The 12,562-nt window shown below is 34.7% G+C and overlaps 1 protein-coding gene across 3 annotated transcripts; it reads left to right on the top strand.

Moving 5' to 3' along the window:
• Nucleotides 1-3,620: 3,620 nt before the first annotated feature.
• Nucleotides 3,621-7,358, top strand: LOC114279945 (zinc finger CCCH domain-containing protein 48). Of its 3 annotated transcripts, none has more exons than XM_028222229.2 (10): nt 3,621-3,814; nt 4,286-4,700; nt 4,798-4,893; nt 5,001-5,090; nt 5,206-5,307; nt 5,449-5,595; nt 5,694-5,813; nt 5,916-5,975; nt 6,820-6,917; nt 7,018-7,358. In XM_028222229.2, the coding sequence occupies exons 2-10, from the start codon at nt 4,287-4,289 to the stop codon at nt 7,166-7,168; spliced, it is 1,278 nt and encodes a 425-aa protein (XP_028078030.2). In that variant the 5' UTR covers nt 3,621-3,814; nt 4,286; the 3' UTR covers nt 7,169-7,358. The 3 variants fall into 3 exon arrangements, with proteins under 3 accessions (XP_028078030.2, XP_082772836.1, XP_082772837.1); XM_082916710.1 differs by having other exon boundaries at nt 3,905-4,700; XM_082916711.1 differs by having other exon boundaries at nt 3,623-3,814; nt 4,015-4,700.
• The last annotated feature ends 5,204 nt before the right edge of the window (nt 7,359-12,562 follow it).

The following is a 12,562-nucleotide window of genomic DNA, read 5'->3' as shown; positions in this document are numbered from 1 at the left end:
TGCTTGCAAGTAAGGCTAAGATATGAAGTAAAATAAGCCTTAAAAGAGGGATGGAGCATACAAGGGGGTAGATGACCTCTAACAGAAAAATGTCCTTAAACAAACTTTAAGAGGGAATCAAAATAAGACTCTTTTCAGTTTATGTTAAAGCTTGAAAATGCTTGCAAGTATAGCTAAAAGATGGATCAAAATAATGCTCAAAAAGGGAAAAAATGGTTACCCTTGAAGACCAGCAGAAACCAGCAGCCTCTAGACCCAAAAACCCAACCTTGAACCTCTGAAAATACCCTCCAAGGACCTTAGGTTGATGATGGAAGTGTTAAGCTATGAGAGATGGTGCAAAAGGGCCAAGAACCAAGCAATTTAGAGCTCAAAAGAGAGAGATATAAAGAGAGACATATTGTTTAGCCCTAGCAATTTTCTGAACCCTTTCAAGTGAGGGATATGGTCTCTCTTATAGAACAAAAGGTCTAAATCTTCTCAAAGAAGCTTCAAACCAAGGGCCAAATGCCTTCCAACTGGCACAGTTGGAACACACTCACTGAGACAAACAGGATAGGAGCTGGCCGACCAGGTCAAAAGGGTCAAGGTGGTCGATCACCCCCTATGATGAAGCCCCAGAAGTTAGCTTTCCAATGGCGCAAACCTTGCATTAAAATTCCATCTGTGCAAAAGGTTATGCCTGTTTTGGTGAAGCCGCGCAAATTCGGTCCAACCGGATTGATGCCCTACTTCAACCAACCATATCTCCCCCATCCGGACTTGGCTTTAGGAGATTCTTGAGTGAAAAATGAAGCCCCGAAAGTAAGATTTCCAACGGTGATGGCCTCATATCTTAAATCCAAGTATGCAAATGAATAAGCCCGATTCAGCGAGGGCTGCTCCTCTCTCTCCTTCCCAGATTCATGCCGAATCACTTTTGACCACCTAAGTAGTCAGCCATCTGATTTTCTGGTCTTCCTTGTGGCCACATTGAAGCCCCAGAAGTTAGCTTTCCAATGGCACCAACCTTGCATCAAAATTCCTTCTGTGCAAAGAGTTATGCCCGTTTCGGTGAAGCCGCGCAGTTTTGGTCCTACCTGGATTCATGCCGAACTTCTTCCAAACTAGTTTTCTTCTTTCTTCTCCTCTTTTCGTCAACTCCAAACCCCTAAACAAGGTGTTTTGAAAGATTTTTCAAAGATTTCATCTCTCTTTCATTCATTTCCACTCTGTCCTGACTCGGTTTACCGAAAAGCATAACATTTAACAAAATGTGAGCCTCGAAACATTGTAAAAACTTTAATTCAAAAATGTTTTGAAAGAGAAGGTTTTAAGGTCTAAAAACCATTCAAAATAGCTTTGGTCCAAAATGAGGTATGAAGTTGAGATTTAACTCTCCCCTTGCCAAAGAAACTAAACTTTTGCCCTGCACACATTTCTCCACCAAATGAAACATCAGTAGTGCCCAATTCTTAAGGGCGGTTAAAAATGAGGTGTCTACAGAGTCCTACTAGGATTGCGCCAAACGGAATCTATAAAAGTTCATGACGAGACCTATGCACAGGTATCACAATTCTTACTTTAAAAAACGCAGAGCTTATTGTCTATTGTCTATTTGCTGACTTTGGCATCGGAGAGGTTTCCGGCACGTACCTGCCGGCTAGTTCACATTTGTATTTTTAGGTAGTAAAACGACGACGTTTTGAGGAGTGCAAACTTGATCAACATGATTATACGAGAAGATTATTTTGTACTCGTACAATAAGTATTGAAGTAATAATTTTATAGAATAATAGACCCAATATTATCAAAATAAATAATTAAAATCATATTTTAATTTTAATTTTAAATAAAAATAAAAATAATTCTTTTATAATATATATTGTACCATCAAATATTTATTGAAAAAAATATAACACATGTATCACACGGATCAATTGCTAGTTGAAAACTATAACAATTTGAAGTTTGAAAAAAGAAAAGGAAAAAATTAGACAAATGGTAAAATTTACAAATTTTAATAATTAAAATATAGGCAAATTACCTACATCTCTCTTGAGATTTAGCTAAATTATAGATTCTCCCTTAAGGTTTTAGAAATTAAATCCCGCTCCTGAGATTTATATTCACATAATAATTTAACTCCTACTGTTAACTAAACATTAACAATGGTTAGCTGACATCATCAAAACATAAATTGATGGACGATATTGTCCTTGCTGAAATCCCTATGATAAATCAACAAAATTTTACAAAAGAATTTCATTAGATGGGGAAAAAAAAAAATTAGAACCATGTTTGATTTGTTGTTTAGAAAAAAATTTCAAAATTTTAAAAAATAAATAAAAACTAATTAATAAAAATAAATATGAAAAAATATATTTAATTTATAAAAATTATTTCTAACCACTCAAAAGATAAAATTATATAAAAATAATAATTATTTTTTATATTTTATTTCTTAACCAAATTAATTTTTAAAAATCAAACCAAACATATTCTAAGAATTTTTTGACAAGTCATTTTTTGTGTTTTTAACTTATTTAATTATTTTTTAATTTTATGATATGTTTACCATCTGACACTATAATATATAAGAGTTTTAAAGATCAATTTTTTTGATCTCTAAAAGTGAAAATTTTGTTACAAAAGATATTTAGGAACTAATTTCTATTGTCGTGAGAATAGTTTGCTAAAAAGTCGTCCTGAAAAGTAAAACATAAGGCTTTTAGTGATAAAATTTCAAAAATGTCAATAATAAATGGACTTTTAGAGACAAAATAATTTGGTCTTAAAATGGTTTATTTTTTGAGACAAAAAATTTGATACCAAAATGATAATAATTAATCATTGATGTTCAATTTTCGTTACAAAAAATTATAATAACGACATTTTTCATAACAAAAATGTTTTTCCTTTAAAAATATTTTTATCCCTAAATTTTGATCTCTAAAACTTTAATTTTTTGTAATTTTCCCATTTTAATTTTGTATTTCATAACTTATTTAAAAATAATAATTTGGCTAAATTTCAAGAGAATCTGTAATTTAGTTAAATCTCAAGAGGGTGTAGGTAATTTGTCTTTATTTGTCAAAAGAACATTTTAGTCAATTTTAATATTCGTTAACGGCGTTAATTATGATGAGACGAAATATAAATTTTAATTTTTTTTAAAAAAAATCTATATTAAATGTCAAGAGATGGGTAGGTAATTGGAAAATGCGTTGGACTCCCAGTGGGGGTGCCGGAGGTCCTTGCTGATTGGTTGGAAAATAATTTTTTTTTTTTTTAAACTTCAGCCATTGGCAATGTGTCATGTGACACTGGGAGTGCTGGGGTCTCCAGCATCACTCGTAGGTAATTTGCCCTTAAAATATTCAACAATGCTACATACCACTAAATTCTATCACTAATACCACCACTAATGATGTGACAAGTAAAAAATAAAAAAATTAAGATACAAAATACATGTAACAGTGTCACATCCCTAATGCAACCTCTAAATTAGTAATCAGCATCATTTTTCTAAAATATTAAACCAAAGGACAACTAGAAAACCCAAAAATAGAATCCACCCCACCGACCAAAGACTGCTTACGTGGCGTAACCTATATATATCTACAGCGCAACGCCCAAATCTGGAAACAGTATTCTCCGAGTTTTTTTTTCTCTCTCTCTCTCTCCTCTTCTCATTACATACAAACTCTCTCTCTCTCTCTCTCTCTCTCTCTTTTCGATCGATACACGATCTGAACACGTTTGGTTCGATTCAATCAATCAAACAAGCACAGTTCTCGGCGTTGTGATCTCGAAGGTCTTCAATCGATCTCAGGTTTGCTACTTCTGTATATATAGGTTAATTGATCTTTGGAAGATTTGTTAATTTTAGCGTTTTCTTCGATCGCCATTAATGGAGTTTCAGGAAGCTACCAACGTAGTTACGACGATGGTCGGATCCGACTATTTTGCTTCTCCATGGTGGCGCTTTAGGGTTTTTCTATTCAGGGTTTGTGAATTTTGGATTTTTTTTAGGGTTACTTTGTTCACTTTGTCTTGCCGATTGATCGCTGGCCTCCTCTTTGGAATTGAGGATCAGGGGTTTCGATTGATAAATTTGATTCTGGTTTTGGAGTGTTTAGAGAAATCGAAAGCCTCTTTGGAATTGAGGGATCAGAAAAACGGATATTTAGGGTTTCGATTGATTTATTTGATTCAGTGTTTTGGAGGGTTTTCTTCATTGAAGAAAGTGGTTAAACGGTTGTGATTAATTTTATCTCTGTACATGTTCTGTGTATATATATAGTATGGATATAAAAGCAGCAAGGAGAGTTTCAGAGAGGACGCAGAAATCTGTTTATGATAGACTCAGAGGAGGACCTGTGAACAGCGTTTGTTCCTTCTGGCTTGCTGGGAGATGCACCAAGAGCCCTTGTAGATTCTTGCACCCTGAACCACCACCTTCACAACCACCCAACCCTTCCCAATACCGCCATTCTAAAGCTTGGCAGAGGGGTCCGAACAATACCGTCAAGAATTCATCTATTTCACCGAGTGAAAGAGCTGGGCCTGAACATGAAAGTACTAAAAAGGCTCAAAAAAAGGTGTGCTCATATTGGATTTCGGGTAATTGTGTGCATGGTGAGAAGTGCAAGCACTTGCATTCATGGTTTTCCGGCAATGGGTTTTCGTTGTTGGCAAAACTGGAAGGGCACAATAAGGTAATTGTTTGTTGATCATCCTTTTATCTTTATTTTTGTGCTTGTTGGAGATGATTTTTAGTTATAATGGCTAATATATTTGGGACTTTGGTCATAGGCTGTTACTGGGATTGCCCTTCCTTCTGGCTCCGACAAGCTTTACTCTGGTGGTAAGGACAAAACTCTGCGGGTTTGGGACTGCAATAATGGTCAGGTTGGTTCCAATTTTGCTTATGATCTTGTCCATTATGAATAAAATCTGGTTTGCCCTGCAACTGATGGATTTATATGATGTACTGTTGTTATTTGTGGCAAATGCAGTGTGTTGGTGTGGTTAATCTCTTGGGTGAAATCGGGTCTATGATTAGTGAAGGTCCCTGGGTTTTTGTGGGCTTGCCAAATGCTGTTAAGGTAGTTCAATTTATATGGATTTCCAACATCATTATAATATTTTCTTGCCTAATCTTGTGATCCAATTTGTTATTTGCATTGTCATTGATATTTTTAATTAAAATGGATGTTGCAGGCATGGAACACCCAGACTCTCACTGACTTTACTCTTAATGGACCAGTTGGGCAAGTTTATGCCATGGCCCTAGGCAATGATACGCTTTTTGCTGGGACACAGGTAAATACTTTTAGGACTTGCCAATTGTTTCCATTATTTAATCTTAGATTTGTCCACTGAATTTTATTATCTAATCTTTTTATTTTATATTGGAATTTGAAAATTTATATGATCTACAATTTTACTGATTTTTTGCAACAGGATGGCACCATATTGGCATGGAAATCCAATTCTCGGTCAAATTGCCCTGAACTAGCTGCATCGCTGAAGGGTCATAGTCATGGTGTAGTCTCTCTTGTTATTGGTGCTGATAGGCTGTACTCTGGTTCCATGGACAATACAATAAGGGTAAGTTGGTGTTGATTATGATTTTTCCCTGTTAATTGTTTGGTATGGTTTCACTCAATTGGCCCATCATCTTAGATTATGGGATTTCCTTTTTCCAGGTGTGGGATCTCAACACCTTCAAGTGTACCCAGACACTAATTGGACATACTGGTGTGGTCATGTCTGTTCTTTGCTGGGAGAGCTGTTTATTGTCCTGTTCATTGGATGGAACAATAAAGGTTTGCTTCTTTATATATATATATATTGTTATTTGTTCATAATATTTAAGTGCTGATCTACTATAGCCTAATCCTCTATTCTGATTATCCTTTTCTGAGCAGGTTTGGGTTGCTACTGATGGTGGGGACTTAGAAGTGACCTATACTCACAAAGAAGATGATGTAAGTTTTTTTTTTTTTTTTAAAATAACCATTCCTTTTTTATGCATTTTTGTACTTGTTTAATTTTCTTTGCTACTTATCAAAATTTATTTTGTTTCAAACTGGATGATCTTGTTGGAAGGGTGCCTTTTATGTGTTTAAATTCAAACATCTAAGACTTTATAATCAATCAATTGGAAGAATGCCGATTTATAGTTGCTGAAGGACTGTTTGACTTGAAATCCTGTAAATTATACACTAGCAAATTATCTGACTTGGTTAATATGGATAGCCTATTAATGGGTGAACTTTTGGGTTACTATGTCAACACTAAGACATCACATAATCAAATTTTTTGCTGGATTTGATGGCTAGTTAAAAGTTGTGCGTTTGTGGGGATTATTATCAATCGAAGTCTTGAAGTCAAAATAGTTAAATGTTTTTCACATGATCCTGTTAATATGTTTCTTGTTTTATTGGTTTGTGTGAGAGTCATGCTAAAGAGATATGACCAAACTATATACCCAAAAAAGAGATATGACCAAACTGAAGTCACATTATCAAGTTCATTTCCATCTCCAAAGTTTTCATTAGAGAAGAAGTCTAGATAATGTAAATTATGTACTCAAGCCTCCATTTTAGAATCCACACGTGCAAGTGATTCTTGCTAAAGCATCTGTGCGCGTGTGTTCTTTTTTCCCTTCAATCTTTTCTTTACTTCTATTTTGGAGTTAGGGTTGGGAACTTTCAGATAAGTTCCACAAGGAAAATCTGTTAAATTGTTGGCATATTTTAAGTTATTGCTCTCTTCATATTAAAAAGCTACATATAAACTATAATTGATCATACAATTCAACTGTTTCAGGGCGTTCTTGCACTTTGTGGCATTCACGATGCAGAAGCAAAACCCATTCTCCTCTGCTCATGCAACGACAACTCTGTCCGCTTATATGACTTGCCATCGTAAGTATATCAAAGAATACTCTAGTTTTACAATTTTTCTAGGAGTCTCTATCTACTTAGGTAGTGATCTGATACCTATTTTTTCTTTTGTTGGATTCAGATTTACTGAAAGGGGAAGGCTATTTGCAAAGCGAGAAGTCCGAGCAATTCAGATAGGTCCCGGGGGCCTTTTCTTCACGGGTGATGCAACGGGGCAATTGGCAGTGTGGAAATTGGCCGGAGAGTTGAGTAGTGCAGTGGCAGCTTCATGATAGTATGTTTTGTACAAACAAACTGCCCTGTAAATATTACATACTGAGGAGGAGAGGAGAGATATGTGTGAGCCATTTTTGAGATTGGAGAAAGCTTTGATGTCTTTGGAAGGAGATGTAATTGACCCTGAGTTGAATTTTTTCTATTTATTTAATTCTACTAATATCAATGGAGAGCAATTTTCTTTAATTCTGGAGTCACAGTATACATTCAATTCCTGGAATATTTAATGATTTGTAAAATGAGTTGTAATTAATGATTTGTAAAATGAGTTGTAATTGTCAAATTTTTGTACACTTTGTTCTTTATCAGCATGTCAAAGGAAATATTTATAATTTTTTTTGATTTGGAAATTAGTCATAATTCAGTAAAGTCACACTCTTTGTACCTCTTTCATAATGAGATACGTGTATCATTCGTATTTATTCAAGGAAAAGAATGAATGTCATTTGGTGTGAATCGTTGCTCTTCACATTAATAATCTAGTATTTGACCCATCCAATAATTAATGAAACAATTTTCTCGTTCATTAACGTTTCTGTTTGGGATCATTTTCATATTTTCATTCAATAATGAAACAAACCATCCAAAATTTTTAAATGATTTTTTCATCATAAAGATGTCTTTCAATCATCAAATTATTCAAAAATTTAAATATAAAAATACAAATATACGAACTTATTTTGGGATCGTTTTCATTTTTTCATTCAATAATGAAATAAACCATCCAAAACTTTTAAATGACTTTTCATCATCAAGATATCCCTCAATCATCAAATTATTTAAAAATTTAAATATAAAAATGCAAGCTTATCGCATTTACACCCCATTAATGTGCATAAAACATCTTTCTATACAAATACAGTATTATATTTGCATAGAACTTCCCATCAAACAAAGATCCTTCTTGAACAGATCAGTTTACAAAATACATATATATATATATATATATAAAGAAGAAGGTGACTCACGTAACCCTATCATGCCCTTTTCTCCGAACCCAACTTCCCTCCCAATATAACTGCAAAAACTGAACCCCTCTCTCTCTCTCTCTCTTATGGCTTCAAAACACACAAAGAGGCTTACAATAACGTTACTAACCATAGCTGATGATTATTCAGCTTCATGGTACTACGCTATTGTTCTTGTTTCCCTCATCATCATCTTAACCTCTTCTCTTCTCATGGCCATGGATATTATTGAGTTTCAGCCTGTTGCTCTTACTACTACTCTTAGAGAAAGCAACAATAAACAGCAGCAGCTGATGATTCTCAAGAACTCGCCACCGTGCGATGAAATCTATCTAGTCGGGGAAGGAGAGACTCTTCAAACCATCGGGGACAAGTGCGGCGACCCTTTTATTGTGGAGCACAACCCTCATATTCATGATCCTGATGATGTCATCCCTGGACTTGTCATCAATATCACTCCTTCAAAAACCTCTCGGGAGTTTTGCTCAAGTTTCTTTGATTTTTCTTTGTTTGGTTGGCAAGAATATGGGTTTCTTTCCTTTTCTTTGGCTCTATTTTCATGCATGATGACAATATATGATACTTCTCTATATGTATGTTTAGAAAAAACTATCGTGCTTTTGAAAAATTAAGAATTATTATGCAAAATATAGTTAAGCGAGTTATACTTGATCTCTTAATTACTTAATAAAAATTCATTAATATTGTTCTACTTGTAAAATTTTCTATTAGGTTACTACTTGAAAAGTGGTATTTTCGACATATAAAGAATTGTAAAATATATTAGGTAGGTGAGTATTAGAAATCACAAAAGTGAATGAGTATTATCACATTAAAGTTTTTCATTGATATTGATTGAGAAAAATTATGTGAACAATAACACATACTACTGAATAATTACCTGGTTGCTTGCTTGAGAAAAGATGCACCGAAGGTACCTTAAATATGTTAACACAAATATTCTAAATAATAATAATAAAAACAGCTATATATCATTTATTTTTTAACCCTTTTATATCTCTGGGGTTTGTGGCAAGACATCATTGTATTCATTAATTTTTTAATAATTATTTTCTAACGAAGAAATCAATTTTGTGTATTCATGTTGACAGTGATATAAAATGATGACAAAAAACTAGTGAAATATAGCATTTCTCAATCCAAAAAATATGGGTAAATCACACTTAGCAAACCTCTCAACACATGGAGCAATTCTCCACGGATTTTACATAGACTTCACAAGCCTAATCTTTTGTAATTTGTAAACCTTAGGTGATTCATAATCACTCTCAAAGTTTCAAGAACACAGTTTGTTACAAGATTGAAATAGGGGTTTTTGCTTCCAAACAAACAAAGCTACAACAATATTCTCTCAGAGATAGATACAAAATGTGAGCTCAGAATTTTTGTAGTTCCTCTCACAGGAAGATATGCTTAAAGCTATAAGGTTCTATGTATAATTTCTAAGACAAAAATGTAAACTCAGTTCAAGAGTTTCTTCAGAAAATCAGAGAGAAATGAGAGTATGTGAGTGATGAAAAATCAGAAATGTGTATGGCACGTTGTTTGTATCTCTTTGTATCAGTGTCTTGGTGTCTAATGCATTTCCCAGGCCTCTGTGTATATAACACAGGTAATGGTCTGTTATTTCTGACAGACCCATCATCTTCTTGTCGGACAATCTTCACTGTATTTAAAGTAATTAAATTCTGTTGTGTACTAAACAACAACTAGAATATAAAGAAATAAAGGAAAGGAGAAAATTTGTTTGATTACAAAAATCAAACTCGAAATAAGAATAAAAATAAATAAATAAAAACAGATTTTATTTTGTTACAAAAAATAAAAATAAAATCTGATTTAAATAAATAATAAAAGACTGGAAATAAATTAAATAACTTACTTGATTTAATTTCTTCGAATTATAATCTGATCAAGTCCAGTGTTTGACACTGTGTCCTTAAGACAGATTTGTCCTCTCCACAGTGCTTTCAGAAATTGGACGTCTATCTCCTAGGATGAAATGATCTACTACAAACAATAGCAGCACTACAAATTGTTTGCCTTACGAACACACTAAGTGTTTACACTCTTTCTTTCAGAAAATAAATGCAGCAAAATGCAGAGATTTTTATCAGAGGATGATGTACGAAAATTCGAGTTAAAATCCAAATGGGAGGCTAGTCTATTTATAGATGTAAAGGTGGCTATTGGTTTTGAATTGAACATGTATGAAACCTATTGGTTTTGAATTCAAACAGATTTGAATCTGTTGAGTTATATTTCAAACAGATAACAAAACGGGAAGGGCCCTGTTTGGGTGTGCAATAATACCAAACTGGTTTATTTAGGAAAAGGCCCTGTTTGGATATACAGTAAAACCAAACCAGTTTAATTTTGAATTATGGATTTTATTTTACCAAAAAATAAAATTAAATTCAAATGTTTTTGGCCCAAAAAGATTAGTATTGGGTCGAACAAGCCCAACCCAACCTCACACCACGCACCCGCGCCCAGGCCCAGGCCCAGCCCAGCTCGCCCGACCGGACGGACAGCGGCGGCGGCGCGCGTGCGTGTGGTGATTTTTGGGTCCAATGGGTCTAGTCCATTTTGCTCATAACCTCTCCCTCTAAAACACTTGGGTACCCCTTGGGGCACACTCCAAGTACCAAACCCAAGCCTTATAAACCCATTCAAAACCTCCCACCAAATCAATGTGGGACAAGCCATTTTACAACTTTAAGGAATTTCCACCAAAACTCCATTTCCTTGGAGCGCACTTTGGCTTCAATTTCCCATTCACTCGGTAATGGTTTTGAGCAACCAAATATACCACGTGAATCAAAACGCGGCATAAAACACGTTACCACTTTGACCCGTGAAAATCGACGCACGGGGCCCACCTAAAAAATAGACCGAACTTAGGATAAAATTCTAGTTTTACCCAGAATTTATAATCATTTCCAGCAATCCCCCATGGAATTTGATGACAAAGGAAATGCAACAATATACAGATTTATCGAAAGAGTATAAGTCGAAAATATCTTGCATCAGGATAGGTAGTTTTCGGCCTTGAACCTTCCTTAGTGATAACCTATTGGACTTACTGGCTAACCAATGGACGTGATGCCTTGAATTGTTCAGCCGTTTGTGTAAGCCAAGACAATAGATTTCACAAAAAATATCTTCTACACATCGTGGTTCTCACTGTTGTGTTCATTTTGGCCTTGAACGCGCTTGGTTTTCATGAATGTTTCTAGAGAATTTAGCATTTTCATTCTCATAGAACCGGCCCCAGTTCAACACTCATATATGTGATTCTTATTGTGAGTATCTCCTTATACTCGTCTTGATGTATGCCTCAATTAAGATATAAATAATCATTAAAAGCAAAGCTTATCCTTATACCCCTACATACAACATATGTTGCAGATATCACTCTCACCATAGGAATGTGTAGGAACTTAATCTTTTGGTGATTTCTGGCGAGCCATACATAACTTAGTTGTCCCTTTGAACTTAGTTCTTGGGATCTCCAGTCATATAAGTAGGGTTACCATTATGACGACTCTTATGTACTAGGCTTTAATCCCATCCCTTTCGATGAACTATACACTAGCTCTTTTGTCAAACCTTTTGTTAACGGATCCACAATATTCTCTTTAGATTTTATATAATCTATTGAGATTATTCCATTTGACAATAATTGCCTTACGGTATTATGTCGACGATGAATATGTCGTGACTTACCATTATATATATGATCCTGTGCCCTGCCTATTGTAGATTGACTATCACAATGAATGCAAATAGCTGGCACAGGTTTTGGCCACATTGGAATGTCGTCTAAGAATTAACGAAGCCATTCTGCTTTTTCTCCTGCTTTGTCCAACACAATGAACTCGGATTCCATTGTGGATCGTGCGATGCATGTTTGTTTCGTGGATTTCCAAGAAACAGCAACGCCTCCTAGAGTAAAGACATATCCACTTGTGGATTTTGAATCTTTAGTATCCGATATCCAATTTGCATCACAATAACCTTCAAGTACTGCTGGATATCGAGTAAAGTTCAAACCATGATCACGGGTGAATCTTAGATATCTAAGAACCCGAATGATTGCTTTCCAATGGTCTTCTCCGGGGTTACTAGTGTACCTACTCAATTTACTGATAGCATAAGCTATATTAGGACGAGTACAATTCATTAAGTACATTAGGCTTCCAATGATTTGGGAGCATTTTAACTGAGACACTGCATCACCTTTATTTTTCGATAAATAAAGGTTGACGTCTACAGGTGTTCTAGCTAAATTCATATCATCCTTAATAAATTTACCAAGAATTTTCTCAATATAATGTGATTGAGATAATGCATATCCGTCAGATGTTTTAGTAATTTTCATTCCTAATATAACATCTG

Source organism: Camellia sinensis, chromosome 2, assembly GCF_055761805.1.
Source record: "Camellia sinensis isolate YWXY chromosome 2, ASM5576180v1, whole genome shotgun sequence".
NCBI classification, from domain to species: Eukaryota; Viridiplantae; Streptophyta; class Magnoliopsida; order Ericales; family Theaceae; genus Camellia; species Camellia sinensis.
Note: the sequence above shows the minus strand (reverse complement) of the source record. Positions and strands in the feature narration are given on the sequence as shown.